The 22,021-nt window shown below is 37.0% G+C and overlaps 1 protein-coding gene across 5 annotated transcripts in view; it reads left to right on the top strand.

The window, feature by feature from the left end:
- Positions 1-22,021, top strand: part of LOC126767293 (TBC1 domain family member 4) — a 54,229-nt gene that overhangs the window by 19,036 nt on the left and 13,172 nt on the right. For 2 of the 5 annotated variants that reach the window (XM_050484851.1, XM_050484855.1), the window contains exon 2: positions 4,227-4,709. In XM_050484851.1, coding sequence (XP_050340808.1) covers positions 4,227-4,709 — 483 coding nt within the window. Of the gene's footprint in view, positions 1-4,226; positions 4,710-12,838; positions 14,204-22,021 lie in introns of those variants that run through there. The other 3 variants (XM_050484858.1, XM_050484867.1, XM_050484863.1) reach the window with 2 other exon arrangements.

Raw genomic sequence — 22,021 nt, forward strand, 5'->3', positions numbered from 1 at the left:
ATTCGCCGTGGCTAACGCGCAAAGGACCATAAATCTTTCGCAGAACTTTTCTCTCGAAAACTCGCAACGTCGACTCATCCGTTGTTGACATCGTCCAAGACTCTGCACCATACAGCAGGACGGGAATTATGAGTGACTTATAGAGTTTGGTTTTTGTTTGTCGAGAGAGGACTTTGCTTCTCAATTGCCTACTCAGTCCGAAGTAGCACCTGTTGGCAAGAGTTATCCTGCGTTGGATTTCTAGGCTGACATTGTTGGTGGTGTTTACGCTGGTTCCAAGATAAACGAAATTATCTACGTCTTCAAAGTTATGACTGTCAACAGTGACGTGAGAGCCAAGTCGCGAATGCGACGACTGTTTGTTTGATGACAGGAGATATTTCGTCTTGCCCTCGTTCACTGCCAGACCCATTTTCTGTGCTTCCTTGTCCAGCCTGGAGAAAGCAGAACTAACGGCGCGGGTGTTGAGGCCGATGATATCAATATCATCGGCATACGCCAACAGCTGTACACTCTTATAGAAGATGGTACCTTCTCTATTTAGTTCTGCGGCTCGAACTATTTTCTCCAAAAGCAGGTTGAAAAAGTCGCACGATAGGGAATCGCCTTGTCTGAAACCTCGTTTGGTATCGAACGGCTCGGAGAGGTCCTTCCCGATCCTGACGGAGCTTTTGGTGTTACTCAACGTCAGTTTACAAAGCCGTACTAGTTTTGCGGGGATACCAAATTCAGACATCGCGGCATAAAGGCAGTTCCTTTTCGTGCTGTCGAAAGCAGCTTTGAAATCGACGAAGAGGTGGTGTGTGTCGATTCTCCTTTCACGGGTCTTTTCCAAGATTTGGCGCATGGTGAATATCTGGTCGGTTGTTGATTTGCCAGGTCTGAAGCCACACTGATAAGGTCCAATCAGTTTGTTGACGGTGGGCTTTAATCTTTCACACAATACGCTCGATAGAACCTTATATGCGATGTTGAGGAGGCTAATCCCACGGTAGTTGGCGCAGATTGTGGGGTCTCCTTTTTTATGGATTGGGCATAGCACACTTAAATTCCAATCGTTGGGCATGCTTTCGTCCGACCATATTTTACAAAGAAGCTGATGCATGCACCTTATCAGTTCTTCGCCGCCGTGTTTGAATAGCTCGGCCGGCAATCCGTCGGCCCCTGCCGCTTTGTTGTTCTTCAGGCGGGCAATTGCTATTCGAACTTCTTCATGGTCGGGTAATGGAACGTCTGCTCCATCGTCATCGATTGGGGAATCGGGTTCTCCTTCTCCTGGTGTTGTGCGTTCACTGCCATTCAGCAGGCTGGAGAAGTGTTCCCTCCATAATTTAAGTATGCTCTGGGCATCAGTGACTAGATCACCTTTGGGGGTTCTACAGGAATACGCTCCGGTCTTGAAACCTTCCGTAAGCCGCCGCATTTTTTCGTAGAATTTTCGAGCATTACCCCTGTCGGCCAGCTTATCAAGCTCTTCGTACTCACGCATTTCAGCCTCTTTCTTCTTCTGTCTACAAATGCGTCTCGCTTCCCTCTTCAACTCTCGGTATCTATCCCATCCCGCACGTGTAGTGGTCGATCGTAACGTTGCGAGGTAGGCAGCCTGTTTTCTCTCCGCTGCGACACGGCACTCCTCGTCGTACCAGCTGTTCTTTTGCACTTTCCGAAAACCAATGGTTTCGGTTGCAGCTGTACGTAAGGAGTTTGAAATGCCGTCCCACAGTTCCCTTATACCGAGTTGTTGACGAGTGCTTTCAGAGAGCAGGAGTGCAAGCCGAGTAGAAAATCGTTCGGCTGTCTGTTGTGATTGCAGCTTCTCGACGTCGAACCTTCCTTGTGTTTGGTGGCGCGCGTTTTTTGCTGCACAGAGGCGGGTGCGAATCTTAGCTGCAACAAGATAGTGGTCCGAGTCGATGTTAGGACCTCGGAGCGCACGCACATCTAAAACACTGGAGACGTGTCTTCCGTCTATCACAACATGATCGATCTGGTTGGTAGTTTTTCGATCCGGAGACAGCCAGGTAGCTTGATGAATCTTCTTATGCTGGAATCTAGTACTACAGATAACCATATTTCGGGCCCCGGCGAAGTCAATCAGCCTCAACCCATTTGGGGATGTTTCGTCGTGGAGGCTGAATTTACCGACCGTCGTGCCAAAGATACCTTCTTTGCCCACCCTGGCGTTAAAGTCGCCAAGAAGAACGATTTTGACATCGTGGCGGAGGCAGCTCTCATAAGCGCGCTCCAAGCGCTCATAGAAGGCATCTTTGGTCACATCGTCCTTCTCTTCCGTCGGGGCGTGGGCGCAAATCAGCGATATGTTGAAGAACCTCGCTTTGATGCGGATTGTGGCTAGACGTTCATTCACCGCAGTGAATGATAGTACTCGGCGACGGAGTCTCTCTCCCACCACGAATCCTACACCAAACTTGCGCTCCTTTATATGGCCACTGTAGTAAATGTCACAAGGACCTACTCGTCTCTGTCCTTGTCCCGTCCATCGCATTTCTTGGACGGCGGTGATGTCAGCCTTTGTCTTTACGAGGACATCAACCAGCTGGGCAGCGGCACCTTCCCAATTAAGGGACCGGACATTCCAGGTGCATGCCCGCAATTCGTAGTCCTTATTTCGTTTGCCATGGTCGTCATCAAAAGTGGGGTCTCTCATCCGAGGCTGGTTGTAGCTCTTCACTGGGGTGTTTTTTACGTGGCGGGTCCCAAACCCAGCGCACAACCCTTGTAGGGAATGTTTCGCCTTCTCACTTTAGCTCGCCTTCGAACGGATGTTCTTAGGCTACCCAGAGGATACTTGGTCAAAGACCGGAAGTAGTGAGCTGCTTGAGCCATGTGTAAAAGAATCGTTTCTGGCCACTCCCAAGTGAATGGCGATCAGAGAACTTTCCTCACTTGCGTGAACTTCTACACATGACTCCATCCTCCATGGATTACTGCTTAAGGTAATAACATAATCTTCGAAAAAACTGTTCAGATCGGATTACTATAGCATATAGCTTCCATACAAACTGGACACATAGTTACTAAAAGAAATGCACCTGTGAAGGTTATATTAGCTTCGGTGCAGCCGAAGTTAACGTTTTTTCTTGTTTTCTTTAACATTTCATTGTTTATACGCTCGACGCTATCAACTTTTTTTTTTATATTTTGAGTTTCTCAATTCAAAAAGTTGTGTGAAAAGTAACGCCTGCATCATAAAACTTTAACAAGCATATCTTTGCCAATTTAGTTTGTAAAAAAGCAAACTGCCGTTCAATACTAATTGATACTAAATTGACATTTAACGAATCGAAATGAAAGAAAAAAACTTAAAAGCTGTGAAAGCGAGCAAGGAAATTAAGCACTGGCACATATCCTGGAAAAAAGTTGGCAAACAACGCGTTGGCACAAAAAATTCAGCAACTTATTAAGCGGAAAGCCACTCATACTACCCAACACTGGCAGCGTATTTCCGCTTGTTAATTGCGCGCAATTTCGTGGCAGACTTGCACTTTACTGATTATGAAAGTTTTTCCTACTTTTTCCGCAGGACTTTTGTTTCAATTAATTTAAGAAAAAAACTTTAAAAGCAAAGTCGTATTAAATTATGACAGCACGAAGGACGAAGGGGTAAAAATTATTTTTCACAAGAAAATGAGATTATTGAATAATGCGACAATGGAAAAGTTTTGCCTCTCAAAGGCAGACAACAAGGTGGGTTGTTGTGATGCTCGCTAAACTGTATGTGTATATATGTATGTATATTCCATGAGAAATGGGGTTGTCTGACAGCCATTTTGGAGAGAGCAGACAGGCTGACTGCAGGAAGGAGGCCGCAGCTTTTGCTGCAGCTGTGTCATAACTAGGCAGAGGCCATTTAGGGACTTGTTGTTACAATGGCACCGTGCGTAACGGTGTGTGCCGCATGGCTCACTGCTTTCTTATATACTTACTCATTCCTGCGCTTTTTATTATTTTATAGTTCGCTAAGCCAACATAATATGCACTCGGCTTGCAGCAATGCGGTAAGCGATGTGGAAATCGCATAGGTAAATGGCTGCAATGCCGACGTGTGCGTGTTATGAAAATATTTTCCAACACACTGCACTGACAACTCACTCAACATCACAGCGCATAATTTTCTTTAAATTCGCATTTGAATTTAAATTTGTTCTTGCTATTGCCACTCACGCTTATTTTCAAGCATCTAAACAACTTTTCCGTTCTTCCAGCTATCCGTTGGCATCGAAAATGGTGTGCTCGAGTCATATAATTCCGATTTCGAATTACAATTCAGTCATCCGCTCAAGCATATTGTCGGCATGTGCCGCATCGTACACAAGCAGAGCAACACGAAAAGCGCCGGCAACGGTTTCCTCCAGTTGAAAGCCTTCACCAGCAGCGGCAGCGCCGGTAGTAATGCGAATGGTTTGAAATCGAACGGCACAGGTGGTGCCTTAACCACCTCCACTTCGTATGGTTCGCTGTCCTCGAGCGCAGCACTGCGCGAACGGGAGCGCGAGCGTGAACGTGAACAGGCGGCGTTGGCCGCTGCAAATGGCGTGGATGGTGGTGCTAATGAGCCAGTTAATGGCGGAAATGCGAATAATTTCATGGAATTTCTCGGTCCCATCACAGGCCTCGTGTACTTGATGAAGGATCCGCGTGACCCGTTATTGCATATTTATCTATTCGAATGTGAAGCGGTTGAGGAGGTAAGTGAAAGAATTTCTTATGAACCATTAAGTTGTCAACATTACTAATACTAAGAAAAATATGAAATATTCAAAGGAGCATTAAATCACTTAAATTGCATGGTAAATTCAAGCAGCTCACCAGAAAATGCATTAAAAGTTTTCTTGTTTCTAGAATTGTTAGAGAACGTTACTCAAACTTTTTGTGTCAAGTGATTTGCCATAAAATTGGTTTAAATTATTGATATTTCTTCTCTTTACTACAAAAGCTCCAAAATTAATGTCACACTACATTTCTTTTCTTTTCCGTATAATCAAATAAAGCTCTCAAAAGCTTTTATTTCGGAGTTTTTTTTTTAATTTTGAAGTCGATATTTTGTTTTACTCTTTTGTATTGTCTTGTTCTTTAATGATGACTTTGACAAGTGATCTTCATATTTTGATTTACGATTTTACAAAAAACTAAAAGGTTTGACGTTTCAAAGTTTCTTAGGCTAGAAGAATCAAATATTCCCTCCCTTAATGACTTTTAAATTCAAATCTAAATTATTACAAACGCTTTAGCCTGCATTATATATAAGTACATACATTTTGGTTCTTGTATTTGTATTATAATGACTCCAAAAGATGCCCCTCTTATACAATTTTGCCTAATCCTCTCTCTTTATTCGACCTTTTTTTCAAATTTGTTTTCGTTCGGTCCAAAATAATGTTGCATTACTCGATCAGTCTACTTTTCATTACTATAAAAAAGGAATATATGCCCATATTTACTGCAGAGAGGTCAAATGTGCCTAGTGGAAGAAAGGGACTACGACCCCGTATTTAAAAAGCAATTTAACCCATTAAAAGGACATGCAAATAAATATTTGCATGCGAGTGTAGAAATGCAAATCCATATGAAATAAATGAAAATTGCTTGAGTTATAGTATTTAATGGTATTCGAATAGCGGTTGTTAGTTCTATTTGAAATGACCTCTTTTAAGCAAATACATATGAATGTTTGTAGGTTTATATACATACATACAAATTTGTCGTGTGAATTTGAAATGCAAGTGAAAAAAATATTTTAAGTGAAGTGAATATGAGTGAATTTCTGTATCCGTACCACCAGACCTTGAAGAGTGGCAAATCGCCAATGAACAACTAGCCAAAATGCGATAGACTGGTCAAATGGAAATACAAGCTTCCAAATGTTAGATAGCAATGATTCGAACAAATTATATCAACCTTTTGAAAATACACACAGAGCTTACAATGAAATCTTACGCCATTCGCCAATTGAGCCATTCACAAAAGTAAGAAAGCTGTATCACACGTAACTCTCTAACTTGATTGTTCCTTTCGCATGAAAGTTTTTGCCAAGAGAGAAGTGCTTATATTAGGTTAGCTGAGAAGTGATGAATCGCAGACGGCTTAGCCTGACATTCACGTGTATTTATTCTTCCAATCATTCTGTCTGTATGGAATATAACCTTACTTTCTATGGTGAATCGAATAAACAACTGGTTTAAATCCCATGCTTTTGTTATAATTTGTATCCATGTTTGTAAGTATGAGAAATGTAATAAAGAATATCAAAGTCGACATATGTACATATCGTCACCTGAAATGCAAATCAACGTATCATCAAAATATCGAAAATATGTTTTTGTTGGTTACGATTCACTACATCATATTGTATATGTCATATCGTAAAATTTCGAGCTTCCGCTTTTAGATATAACCATTTTATAACCAAAACCCAAATTTTGTTTCAATATGAGATGCTTCTGTTACATTATTTTTCTTCCGCCTGTAAACTTATGAAAGTGATATTACGTTATTTTGCATTTTAAGTGACGATATAAAGGGTGATCCATTTCGAGGTTCCCTACTTTCTTAAAGAAAAAACACAGAAATTCGAAAAAAAATTCTTTGTCATTTATTTTTTGAAGATTATCTCTTTCAAATGTTGGCCACAGCCAATCCGTTGAAACCAATTTTCTATGACTGGTTCGAGCATGTCGACTGCTAACTGGCGAATGACACGCGTGATGTTTTGATCCAAAGCCTGAGTCGAAGCGGGATTGTCCGCATAGACTTTTGACTTCACAAAACCTCACAGGAAAAGTCTAACGGTGTGATATCACACGATCTTTGTGGCCAATCGACCCGCCCAAAATTATCTGCTCACCGAAGTGCTCTCTCAATAAATCCATTGATGCGATGTGTGGGAACTGGCGCCGTCTAGTTGAAACCAAATGTCGTCGAGATCACGAGCTTCAATTTCAGGCATCAAATGTCGGTTATCATGGCGCGATAGTGGTCGCCACTGATGATAACGTTATCACCGGCATCGTTTTTGAAAAAATATGGACCGATTATTCCACCGGCCACAAACCACAGCAAACCGATGTTTTTTTTATCAACTCACAGCTTTTGAATATCTTCAGGTTGCACTTCGTCCCAAATGTGACAATTTGGCTTTTTTATATACCCATTGATTCAGAAAGGAATTTCATCGCTGAACAAAATTTGTTTCAAAGTCGTCGGATCTTTTCAAGAGCCCATAGAGCGAAGCGATGTCTTCGTATAAACTCTCGGCTACGGCTCCTATATTTTCTTCACTGCGTGCTGGACGTAGTCTATTCAGTTGAATGTTGCTCAATAATGAATGCTGGGTCTCAAGATGGGTGATGGTGTTAAAAATAGTACTTTTAGTATGCCGATTATATTGACCATAAGTTGAGCGAAGCGCGCGAACAAAAAGTAACATGTCAGCTTGACAGGACTCACACGTGGCCTGTCAAAAATGCTATTGAAAAAAGTACCTCTACTTGGATCACCACTTATACATATTCCTATTTGTTTATATACATCGGTCAACAATTTTTCAAATTTTACTTTTAACAAAATTGTCAAGTTTAGAGTAAAATACATTAGTATTTATGTATGTATGTTGTTAATAAAAATCACTCAAGTGACCAAAGGTTAAATGCACAATATTCAACAATTTTTTTGTGAATTTACATTTGTAAGGGAGGAGCTTACGACAGCGATACCAGCTATAATCACTATTTTATGAGGAATAAATATCCAAACCAATTTTCATAGAGCCACACAACCATGGACAGACAGGTATTCACTGTAATTTGCATATATAAATATACATATGCATATAACAGTATATGTATGTGTCACTTTTTCTGTGACCCGACACAAAACGCTATGCAAATCCTTTATGCACCGTTGGCAACAGTTATATTTGCATAAGCAAAAAAACTGCTGCGAACTGCTTGCAGTGGCGCCAGGCTCGTTAACGCCCTCGAAATCAAGTTGTAAACACCCGACCATGTCTGCTGGGTGGTGGGAAATTCAGTTTACAGTTTGCTCGTGCAACAATAAAAACAACATATGTATGTACATAATAAAAACTTTCATATGCGTTTGTGTGTATCCTTTTTCGTTCGATACTCTAAAAAGTCAATTTCCGAATTAACTTAAAAAAGTTTGAAATGAAACTTTAGTACAAAATTTACGCTGCTGTTAGCAACTTTTCTCTCCTAGTCTTTGGATATCCATTGGCGCCTGTTCCAACAATACCATGGCTTAAGCTTTTAATGAAAATTGTGTGGCAAAAAAATATTTCATAAGTTAGTGGGGAATGGCATTTTTGATTGGATGAGCATCCTTAAGATTTATTGAGACTACCGTTCATTGCGTTTCCAAAGCTCATCCAATTGCAATAGTTTACGTTTCGCTATGCTTGTGATCTCCTGATTCTAGCCAGTCTACATCAATCCTAGGACTATGAAGATATACTAATTTTTGGCGAACCCAGCGGAATGGGCATATTTATGCCGAAATTTACATGATGTTTAAATAAAGATTTTTTCGTTGAAGGGATAACCTCTAGTGAATTTCAAACAATCGATTTTGTTTTGCTTATGGATCGAATGTACATACGTACATACTATGTATGTATATTTGAAAATATTCTCAGAAAAACTGAACTTGATCTAGCAAATAGTTTCGGAGATAGGACCGTAAGTACGTAGATGTAATAATATTTTGTTACTAGTGTAATCGGCTCGCAAAACTTTTTGTCGAAACGCTGTTTTCGTATTTCTAATCAAACTTTAACTTATTTTTTATATTTATAATGAACCAAATATGTACCATTTTGGTCGACCACTTTTTGCCATTTTTCCGCTAGAGACATTATTCCATCAGTGTAAAACTTTTTTGGTTTCTCGGCGAAAAACTGCGACAATTAATTTTTACAGGCTTCTCTTAAAGCCAACTTTACTCCATTAAGGGAGTTCTACATTCACCGAAACAAATGGTAGTCCGATGGTGCAAGGTCTGGGCTATATTGTGGATGCATCAAACCTTCCCAGCCAAGCTCTCCTAGTTTCTGCCGAGTCATCAAAGACGTGTGTGGTCTAACGTTGTCCTGATGAAGGCGAAGCCCTTTCTATTGATCAGTTCTGGCCGTTTTTTTCGATTGTTTGCTTCAATCTCATCTGTTGTTGCCAGTAAAATGTAAAATCAATCCTTCGACCAGGCTGGAGCAGCTCATAATGAATGATTCCTTCCCAATCCCACCAAATACTCAGCATAACCTTTCGAGACGCCAATCCTGTCTTTGCGACCATTTGTTGAGCTCCACCAAGCTTGCTTTATGCATATTATTGTCGTATTTGGTAAATTTTTCGTTTCCTGTTAGCATTCGCTTCAGAAATGGTTCGATTTTATTTCGTTTCAGCAAAGAATCGCAGATGTTAATTTGGTCCATTAAATTTTTCACAAACAATTTATGTGATACCCAAACATGGAGTTTCTTTTTGTAGCCAGGCTTTTTTAAATGGTTCTAAACCGTTTGATGATGAATGTTAAGTTCTTTAGCGATGTCATGGCTGCTTAAGTGACAGTCCTGATCAATCTTCTCCATAATTTCATCGACTTTTTCAACGACAGGTCGACTAGAGCGAGGTGCATCTTTCGTATCGAAATTTCCAGAACGGAAGCGAGCGAACCATTGTTGTGCTACACGAACTGATACAGCACCGTCTCCGTAAACTTCATAACTTTCATTGGTGGCTTGCGTGGCATTTTTCCTTTTTTATACAAAAATTTCAAAATATAGCGAATGTCTTCATTATGTTCACTCATTTTTGAACAGCTGTAACTTTTTTCAACTTCTCCGAATTTAATTTTTTGAATTAAGCTTAAAATCTCACCTTTCCAACACTATATGGTATGACACAATGTGATTGAAAATACGACTGCAAGGACATCTATTGACAAAATAAGAATGCGACTATCCAATATACAAAATTTAAGATGGTACTTTAACAATGCTTTCAGCACCTTTTTTTTCAAATTTTTCTCAATGTTTGGTTAGCAGCCATATGACAGTTAAGTTCTGATTAAAAAAAAGGATTCTTTACCGAACGAAGGAATCTTGTTTAAGTTAATCATAACTAAAACACACATTGAGAAAACGGTCTTTAGCCATTTGCTTACCGGCCAAATATGGTGATTTTTATTATTATCGCTTTCAGACATTGTGAACTTAGTATACTTGGTAGTTTCACCGCTTATAAAAATTTACATATCGACATAAAAAATGAATCTTCCTATATAAAAAATTGAATGAATTCATGTTGTCCATATCATGATTCAGCAATGACGATATAGTCTATTAAATTTTTAGCGGATTGTCAACCGTATTTAGATCATGATATTCAGATATTTCTTAGAAATGCATCAAGCAATAATAATACTTTTTATTTACAAAAGTCTTTTATTTTCTAAATAGAATACTTATAGTAAATTTCTATCTGCCATCGGTTTTCTATCGAAACTACCTTCTTTTTTCTCTCAGCATTCAAGGTTTTACTAATGTACCTATGTATATTTTATAAACATATGTACATATATAATTATGTATGTATGTATGTATATGTATAAATATTGTAAGTTCATAGCTTGTGTAGTACACTATAGATTTTAGTTGGTTTACAAATTTAAAGGAAAATTAAAATGAAAATTGTGCATAACAAATCAATTTGTTCAATTTAAATTGGTTGCGATCACGAAAAGTTGAATTCAAACGCTGGCGATCGTCAATGCACTTCAATTGAGACTCAGAATATACAAACAGCGTATAAACATATGTGCAATTACATAGTATATATGTATGTACGTATGTTTATAAATGCAAATTAATAAAATCATGCATGTATATAATATATCGTGTATATATATATAAATACATATGTATATATAATACATATATACATATATATATATATATTTATATACTACATATTTATATTTACATATTACAGAAAAGTCAGACAGGCGGGAGTCATAGTAGAATTTCAAACATTACTTCACCAATTTTCTAATTCCGGGCAATTACGATATTGTATATATGTACATATACATACATACATACATACATATGTGTATAATATAATATTTATGCAAATGCATATAATTCTAGTAAGATTTTATTTATTTTCTTCTTCAGCTTTTTTGACGTTCATGCGTTAGCCGCACGATCAGTCCCGATTGTCTCTTGCATTTGTATCATTGTAAAAGAAAATTAATGTGAAAATATTTGCCAAAATTCGAATTTTACTTTCAGTGACCTTAGTCAAAGTCCATTGCTGTCTCTGCTCTTTTTTGTGATCAGAATACATACATACATATGTACATTGTACAATTCGAAATAAGTGATTTACGTAGATACCTATTTTATGTCTTCCCTTAATATTGTTTTCGTGTGGTCGTGCCAACTGAACTTTGGCCATCAACAGGGAAGAAAACGATAATATTAAGGCCATCAGGGAAATTATTGCTTACTTTGTAACTACGAATTTCAGTCAGAAAGGAGTGGTTTTAAAAACATCATTTCTTTTAAAACAAGGGTGATTAATTAGAGAGTAGACTAAGGTCTACCCACTTAGTAACGCCTCATTTATATTCGACGTGTCAAAGTCACACAAATTTTGGTGATAAATTTGGAATTATTTGCGGTGAAATCCGAAAACCAAAAAATGAGAAGTTCCATGGGTTGAAGTCATATTAACTCGAATATAAACTACCTTAACTTGCGGGAGAGATATTAACACATTGCGCTTGCTCTGGACATGTCGCTCGCTGGTTTCTTTAAAAAGTAATGAATTACAAGCCAACTGCATGCTTGATTCAAAATCATGCTTGTATGTTCCAAAAGAAATCGATTTCAATATCCACTAGTTTCCAATCCCTTTAATTAATTTGAATTATGCATTGGCCACCATGCTTTTAATTTATGGATTTGTTATTTATTTTGCCTTTTTAAACTTCCTTAAAGTTTTTTTGTATTAAATTTGTTTAGAATTCCTTATGTCTCAGCTGTGTTTACATAACATGCATTAAATTCGTGTTGCTTTAGTTTTACCAACGGTAACAAATCACTCATTGTTGCTCATTGTTGCGGGGGACAAGTCATTGACGACTCATCTTGTCACTTCTAGCCACTGAATGGTACGATCACTTGGTCTAAACGAGTGCGTTTGTACTACATACATATGTATGTGTGTGAAATGAGAGATAGCTAAACATGAACATACGTAAATAAACTGAGAGAGTGAGCGCTTTACACACAGCAATCCCGAAAGGTGAACAGCGAGTTTTTGAGTAATCAGTGGCTTTTTAAGTAGAAAGTAATACAGGCGGCTAGAAATGATTCAGTCTTAACTGAATCTGAGTATGCCATAATGTTTTTATATTTCTAAGCATTTTGAAATCATTTACATATATCGAATTAAGAGTTTGTAACAGAGTTAATGCTTCTTTTTCGTCGCGCTAAAGTTTCTGGTAGACTGAGTCATCTTTAGAGACAGTTCATGCAGTGATATTTATATCATATTTATATTTCATATCATATTTTATATTTTTTGATCTTAGTATATATTAAAAAATACTTCGCATTCGTTTACAAATGGAATTACCTGTAGATTGCGGGATTGATAACTGCCGATTCTATTGTCATCACTAGTGAATACAAATGAACATACGTTTGCTGTATATATCTATGTATTCGCAAACAATAAGTTCGTGCCACCAAGCGGAGCAATCGTCCGCCGCCCAACAGCTGTTGAACAGCCGTCGCCGCGATCACATCGAACAATTCACGATTTTACGTCTCTCGTCAGTTGAAAAATTAACAATTTGCCGTTAACATGCTAGTCCAGAACGCTCCCTCGTGTATAATGATTAGGCAGGGAGTAGAAAATATTAATTAAATTTGAATAAAATATTATTGAACGTCTGAAAGTGCATATCGTATTTGTGATTTTTTCTTTCAACGTTAAAACTCACCGTGCGTTTGGTGATCGTATGTTTACAGTGATTACTTATGCAAAACAGTCTTGACGGTTTGACGGGCGTTACAAAGTTTAAATGAGCCGCTGTGAAAATGTGATTTATGCTAAGTTTTTTTTAAGAAAATGTCTGCTAACAATTATAAATATTAATTTATAATTTTATTTTGAAATGAAAATAATAATGATTTTATAAAAATTCGCAAAATTTCAATTCGCCGCATAAACCAATAAAAATAGTTCATTGAAATGCTAGTGACCTACAAATAACACAAAGAATTAATTGATTCAAAAAAAGATTCCACTTGGTGATTTATTTAAAGGATCGCACGCCACACTTCATTAATGGTGGTGTGATCTTGGTTGAACGCCAAAACGCTACATATGTTTGTATGTGTCTCAAACAACAACAAAATATAAACGCATAACCATAAGTGAACATATAAATCTATCGTATAGTCGTGCTTGTGGCATGCAACCCAGCTGTGCCCCTGTGTGTGATGCAATCGATCGTCATTGATCGCACAAACGATCGATCCACATTAAAATTAATAAACTAATTATAAAAGCAATGTGAAAAATGCAAGTCTTTTGAGCATTCAAGCAGTGCACAAAAATTGTGATTATACTATTGTGATATTAATTAAATAAATGCAAAGAAATTTGTTAAAAATGCGCTCAAAAAGTGATCAAGGAAGCAATTAAAAAAAATTAAAGCACTATTTGTCCTTAGCTGTGTCCGCTAGGGTCAATCGCAAGCAATTAACCTATAATAAAAAAAAAAAATAAAAATAAAAAATATAGCATCTGTAGCAAAAGCTAACAAAATCTGTGCCAAAAACGCCGATCTGCCGAGAAAGTGCCCAGCTGCAGTTTTGAAAATTCAATGGTAAATTGAATTAGAAATCAAGTGGTTGCCATATTATCATAAAATATAGGAAGTGCTATATACATATATATATAAATATTTATACAACTAGAAATTGCCCCCTAATAGCTGTTCCGGCTCATCGACGCAGAGCTTCCCCCTTGAATTCCTCTAGTAAGTGTAATAAATTGCAGAAAACAAAATGTTCACGGTGCCATTTCATCGTGACACGATTCTCACCACATCGCTTAGCGATGCCTCAACATTGAACAAGAGCCGTACAGTACGTAAATAAATTGAGTATATGTAAAACAAATTAAAAAAAATTAAAAAAAAATTAAAATAACTAAAATTTGTTTTGCTTTGTTGCTGACCGCATTTGCGAATGACATTGAAAGTTGTCTGTGTTTGAGCATTACCGCGTAAAGAAAGCAAGCAAAACACTAATAAATATCCTCTTCTTCCTCAAAACGGCAGTATTTTTTCTAACAAACAAACAAACAACTTTGCATGTGCATGTGCCTTTCGGCTGATCGTGTGTACTAATTAAACTGGTATGCAAATTAATCTGCTTCGATTTATTATAGAATTTCCAACTATTCTTTGAATAGTAAATCTCCAATATAAGAGAATTTATTTACATACATACATATGTGCTAACTTTTCGGAATGCTGCACTTGCGCCAGAGCTAATGGATTGAAAATTGTACGTTCGCGGTTGCAAGTTATGGCAAAAATATTTACTTTTACTAATAAATAAAATTTGAGCAGAAAATTTTGATTTTCTGTTTATTGTGCGAAGCCCTTGTGACCTTTATACTATCTCAGTAACAATAGATTGCTTTTTTACACTCAGCCTCTTTCGAATTCTGACAACCTAAAAAGAGAATATTTTTGATAAAAGCTTTGGTCAATAAAGGCTGATCCATTTCGAGGTTCCCTACTTTTTGAAAAAACACAGAAACTTTTAACTTAATGGTGAATGTTTATTATCATTCGAAAGAAAATGCTTTTTCATTTATTTTTTGAATATTATCTTATACAAATGACGGCTACGTCTCAGATGATCCAACCGTTGAGTCCAATTTTCGTTGACTCGTTCAAGCATTTCTACTGGTAATTGGCGAATAACACGCATGATGTTTCGCTCAAGGCCTGAATCGGAGCGAGATTGTTCGCATAGACTTTCGAATTTACATATCCCCACAGGAAAATGTGTAACGGTCACACGATCTTTGTGGCCAATTGAACAAACCAAAACGTGAAATTATCTGCTCACCGAAGTGTTTTCTCAATAAATTCTTTGATTGATGCGACGTGTGGGAAGTGGCGCCGTCTTGTTGAAATCTAATGTCGCCGAGATCGCGAGTTTTATTTTCAAGCATCAAATTGTCATGCCGGTCGCCATGGACAGTTATGTTCTCACCGGCATCATGTTTGAAGAAATATGGACCGATGATTCCACCCGACCACAAACCACACCAAACCGTTGTTTTTCTGGATAAAATGGCAACTCTTGAATCTCTTCAGGTTGCTTTTCGTCCCAAATGCGGCAATTTTGCTTTGTTTGAAGTGATATTTAATCATCGCTGAACGAAATTTGTCTCGAAAACGTCGGATCTTCTTGGAAATTTTCAAGAGCCCATAAACAAACTTTGGAATATTCCGACCACTAATTGCGATTCCTTTTCGTTAGTTTTGGCAGTTTTAAGAGATAAAGAAGTCCTACTTTCGAGTAGTTTAAAGCTATAATTAAAATTTGTATCCGAAATGTCTGTTGACTAACCCACATCGCATTTGACATCACAGGAAATTTGACAGTAATCTTTTCTCAGAATTCTACCAAATGTTTAATGTTTTCAGGACCATAAACGTTCTCTTTTATCGCATCGAAAGCCAGAGTGCGTAATTTAATTCGTTACTCAAATTTCATATCTCTCGCACAGAACCACTGCACTAAGTATTACTTCATGGGAGAGAAGAAGACATTTAAGTCTTGTCATTATTAGTTGTGACGCTTCGCTGACAGCTGTCCATTTGACAGAAGACTCACACCTACTTGTATAGATGCTGTAAAATTTTCCACTGTGAAATTATCGTCAACTGTGGTTTTCAGCTTTTCTCTTAAACTTGAAAACTGATGGCAAAGATAGTATACATGTTCAGAGTATTTTACACACTACGGACAGATCGGACAAAGGTTCTAGCGATGACATACTAAAGGTTGCTTAGAAAGCATCCATGAACATGATGTTAGGTCATGTGGAAATCCAGGTCTGTCTATCCACGTTTAGATCTCTGGTATCAATATGTTAGTCCAATGTCATTTGCATGAGGTTTTGTCACATTGTGATGCTTTAGATTCTTTTCTCTTTGTTTGCTGATGTAGGCGACTCTCATAGCTGGTATAAACACGGAAATTCGTTTCCCTGGATTTCAATGGACGCCGAACTACAGTAAAGCTCGCTAAGTACCTAACCCGTTTAAATAACAAACATTTTTGGCTTAGTCCTCGTATCGAAGGACTTAAGTCTTTTAAGTACCTAAGCCGCCTAAGTATCTCAAAAAGCTGGAATTTTTCATGAAGCATTTAAGTAGGCTTTACAGTAGTTAAAATTTTAGCATGGTCACTTGATATGGTTTGGAAAGCACTTAGCCTGGATCCAAAGTGGGGCCGCATACAATAAAACTCATCTCGTTATTTTTTTCCATCCATCCATTCATGCTATACGTAGTAGTATAGTCATTGTCGTTGTTGTAGTGGGATTTCCAATTTACATACATATGTACATATGTACTTAAGTATGTTGAATCGTATGTTGGCAAGTTCTCGATTGGATATAAATCCAGGCGCATATCGCTTACGTAGCCTCCACTATGGTGCAAATGATATTGGTAATATTAAAGACCCGAATTTCATAGTGAGGTCAAATTTGCGTGTAACTTCGAAAATATTCACCGCAACGATATGAAATTTTCTGTGTGTATTCCTAAATATATGTATAAGTATGTACATAAAGAAAATAAAATAAAAAAATCATTTTTTTTTAATTCTAACTGTATATTACCGCTTAATATACATAATGGTTGATGAAAATGAAATTTCAAAACAATTTGTTCAACTTGATAGCTGGATTTGAGAACTGACAGATTACAACTCCGCACCTCAAAAACTGTGTGTTTAAACCATCAGTAAATAAAAAGTTTATCATAATTTCCTGAAAACATTTACATAGTAAGTATTGTTACAAGTCTTTTCTGCCTGATTGCAACGCGCTACCGTCAATTTCCGCATAATAAAGTGCAATGATATTCAATTAACAGCGTACCGACGACGCTCGGTTTCTCACAAGCTCATTGCACTTTCAAACAGTTATATATGTATAGGTATATACATATGTACATACATAGTATGTATAAATGTATGTGCTTTATGCAGTATTTATAAACAATGCAAACGTTAATAATTGGCAATAAATATTTACAATGAAATCAGCGTATGCGTACCGTTAATAACATTCGGCCACCGACTGCCCACATAACTGGTCGGCCATGTGATAAGCAGTCGCTGACGGTTGTTTTGGTATAAAAAGCTTAATATTAATTCAATTAAAATTGTATTAAAAGCAAGTGCGTAAATGCCTGTGTATGCACACCTACATATGTACATTGTATGCAAAGACACACGCACAGAATTAAAGATAAATAAATATGCGCGCAAACACGTTTCTTTATTGTAGACAAAATCATCTCTTTCCCCCACAATGTTTGTGTTATTTTAATAAAAAGCTAAATTGATTGAAATTCGGCAGGGAACCACAACACATTTTAAATTGGTTTACATATGTATGTATGCATGTACAATTGCATGTATGCGTATCCACACATACAAAAACAACGTCATAAATTAATTTATAAAAATAAACAAATCGCTTTCATTGGCGTTTGGACGAACGCGTCTGAGTTGAGCATAAAATGCTGAAAAAACATTGAAAAAATATTTATGTTAAAACACACTTATGCAGATACTATATACATATGTTTGTATGTACCTATAATCCTATTTACTTATTTAAGCATAGGCACTTGCACACCTGAGTATGTACTTACATAGGTATATTGGCTTTTATACCATGTTCAGACCGAAAACTTGAAGGGATTAGATTACATTTAAGCCCTTCACTAATCAGCCCGCTCTCACTGCCGTTGGAAAGATGAAAAAACAGCTGTTTTTGCCATTCAAGAATTCACATCGCTTAAAATTTATCAAAAGAAAACATTATCATATAGTTTTTTGAAGTAAAAGCAGTCTTATTTTAAATATTTTCCATATAACGGATGCATTTTTTCATTTGGAAGCCGATTTTCAGTTCTCGGTCTGAACATGTATTAGATATAACAATATGTTTGTGATAGGTCATAGCTGTCAGAACAGTCAAAGTAAACACATTTTGACATTTATGCTCAGTAACTTTCGTAAACTAACATGCAATCATATCTTGCTCCGGAAATAGTTTAAAAATCTTTCAAAATTATTTGCGACTTACTTATGTATATATTATTTACATTCTTGCCGTGACATCATCTTTGGAGATGTGGTCCATTTCTGACTTTAAGGATACGTAAATAACACTAAACATTCTGGAATGAATCTCCAGGCTGTCCTTCATTAATTACTGCCAGGAATGAGCACAACAGGCAATTGATTCGCAACTTTTAGGCAATGCCAATATTATTCGTTTAAGTGGCTCCAGCTTGGTATCCGAATCATGGCAAGCAGCGTTTGGAGAAGGCAAGAACTGATCAATTAGAAATCATATTCGGAAAAAGTAAAGCCCTCAACTCATTATTCCCGTACTGCAGAGGAAGAGAAAGACCTCCACTCCGTTGAAGAGATCAGGTGGAGCAGGACTATTTGTTGAATGATGAGATATTTCGAATTGCCCTCGTTCAAACCAGAAGAAACGAATGTCCCGTTTTAACCAGCTAAAATATGAAAGCGGTGTCAACGCCAGAGAAAGAAGAAGATAATGGAAAAATTGTGAAAAATTGGACTTATCTAGCACATTTCGATGGTTTCAAATACCAAGATTATAAATTTATTCGTCAAAGTATTCAATGTGCTCTTACTTTTATGATATGTTTTATATGTATTTTGACTTATAAGCCTACGTAACAAAATTTATTTTTCCGGTCATGATTAGGGTTCTGCGCATCTTTTTTTTTACCTTTTCTTTACCGAAAATATGCGTAAAATATACGGAAAGTTTAATAAAAATAAACTTAGAGATGTCTGCAGTCTACTAAATGTCCAGTTTTCTTCTTTTTCTTCTTTATTGGAGTAGACACCGCTTACACGGTTATAGCCGAGTTTACAATATCGTCGTCAGTCGTTTTTCCTTTTCGGTGTTTGGCACCAATTGGAGATTTCAAGTGTAGACAGGTCCTTCTTAACCAGGTATTTCCTGCGGAGTAGAGGTCTTCCGCTTCCTCTGCTTCCTCCGGCGGGTACTGCGTCGAATACTATCCGGTATGGTTGAAGTTATGACTGTCAACAGTGACGTGGGAAGCAAGTCGCACCTGTTTGTTTGATCACAAGAGATATTCCATCTTGCCCTCGTTCACTACCAGACCCACATACTGAAATGCCCAGTTTTACTCATGAAATATCTTCCTTTGCGTTTCAAAAAGGGAAATCAGAAATCGGTATAATAAATCCGTATCAATGGAAAGGAAAGCTAGGGGGAAAAATGCACGCCCAAGTTATTTCTAAAATCGGTCTCATATCTAGGGCAACCAAACTACTTTAGATCTGTGTAAACAGTAAAAATGTAAATGAGAACAAAAACTTTGAAGAATAAACACTTAAAGTTCACAGATAATTTCATTATTATTATTATTTTTTTATAATTTTCAGTCTACATATTTCTCTTTACTTCTCTGTCGACTTCGAATATATTTGATAAAATAATCATTCATTCATCATTATCTAAACATAATTTAGTTGTTTTTCTTTGCAAGTTATGCAGTCGGTTTCATTTTATTTAAATCATTCTTTCATTAAATATTTCTAAATTCCATAAATATTTACAAACATGTTATATAAATATTCGTGGATTTACTAAGCACAAGTTATCTGTAGAAGCCGCGAGCTATTTACAAGTACTTCACTTATTGGTCAGCCAATCAGTCCACTATTTTGTTTTTCTTTTTCGATTTCAATATATTTTCTCTGCTTTTTGTTTGTTGTTTAGTTGCCTTCGCCGTCAAATAAACAGTCACGTCGCCTTGGTTTACATACATACAAACATTAATGCGAATATGTAAATAAGTAGTTTAAATATTTACTATTAATTACATACATATGTACACTAGTTTAATTAATATTTTGGATTGTGTTCACGTTATCGCAATTTACACAGATTCTTATTTTTAGCAGAAAATACATAAGTGGAGAATATATAAATTCGATTTCTAAAACTTAGAAGAAAATAATTTAAGAAGAACCAAATTGTTTTTCAAATTGAGGAAAAGTTGAAGTTCTTATGGAAAAATTGTAGAAAATTAGCAAAATGTCATTTATTTTCTTTTTATACTCTTGAAACGTGTTGCTCAAAGTATGAGCTGCTTAAGAGAAATAGCATTCTACGGTCAAGGGTCTTCATCTTTAACACACATACATACATATGGTATATAAAATGTAGCTACTGTATGCTTTTATGTATGTGTGTATACATCTGCGTACACATGAGCTTAATTACCTGATCAGTTAAAAACATATTTCCTCGACTATTTATAGAGTTGTTTAATTTATTGCGAATAATTACGCACTCGTCGATGTACATTTACAAATAGATAGTTTTGCATATTTACATGTGTCCATATACATATATATGTACATACAAACATACATACATTGTGACGGAAGAGTACCCGGAATTTGTAAATAAAACGAAAATATTTAATTATTCATGAATATTTTTTCTGTCTCCTTCAAAGTAATCCCCACCAGATGTAATACACGTATGCCAACGATTTTTCAGTCCTCGAAACACTTTTCATAAGCACTTCACTTGGGATGGCCTTCAGCTCCTGCAGAGAATATCGCTTTATCTCTTCGATCGACTGAAAACGGGCTCCACGGAGCGGCAATTTCAGTTTGTGGAACATGAAAAAATCACACGGAACCAAATCTGGTGAATACAGTGGTTGATCGATGGCATTCATTGCATTTTTGACTCTAAATTCGGTCACAATCGTGGCTCGATGCGTTGATGCATTATCATCGTGTAAAATGCATGAATTGTTCTTTCGCAATTCCTGCCGTTTTCGACGGATGTTCTCACGCAAACGCTTTAATACGGTCAAATAGAACTCCTCATTGATCGTCTGTACCTGCGGCACAAATTCATGATGCACCAAACCACGAATATCGAAAGCGCAATGAGCATCACCTTGATTTTTGAGCGACTTTGACGTGGTTTTTTTGGTTACGGGCCGTTTTTTTCTCCTCCATTCCGATGATTGTTGACTTGTTTGCATGTCAAATTCATAAATCTAAGACTCATCGGCAGTTTACTGCTTTCCATGAATGTGGGATCGGATATCACACGATCAAGAGTGCCCAAAGAACCTGTTTGCGGTACTCTTTTTGAAATACATTCAGCTTTATCGGAACGAGTCGAACAAGAACGCGTTTCAAAGCCAAAATATCCACCAAAATCATTCGAATGGATTTGCGAAAGATGTCGACGAGCTCTCTTGCCAGCTCTCTAACACTTACCTGATGACTTTGAAGTACCATTTTCTTCATTTTGTAATATTTTCATCAGTTGAAGAGCTGGAAGGTCGTCAAGTATGAGATACATATGTCTTCAACGATCACTCGACCGTCTTTGAAGGCTTTGTACCACTCGTGGGCTTGTGTTTTTGATAAAATTGTATCACCGTAAGCCTTTACCAACATTCGCAACGCTTCCGCACACGAAATTTGGTTAGAAATACAAAATTTGAGACCAATTCTTTGTTCGATATTTTTATCCATTGTAAAAATCGCAACGCACCACTGAAGTGTACGGATTTAAGCAGCTGCTGTGAACAA

The sequence above is a fragment of the Bactrocera neohumeralis genome, chromosome 2 (genome assembly GCF_024586455.1).
Source record: "Bactrocera neohumeralis isolate Rockhampton chromosome 2, APGP_CSIRO_Bneo_wtdbg2-racon-allhic-juicebox.fasta_v2, whole genome shotgun sequence".
Taxonomy (NCBI): domain Eukaryota; kingdom Metazoa; phylum Arthropoda; class Insecta; order Diptera; family Tephritidae; genus Bactrocera; species Bactrocera neohumeralis.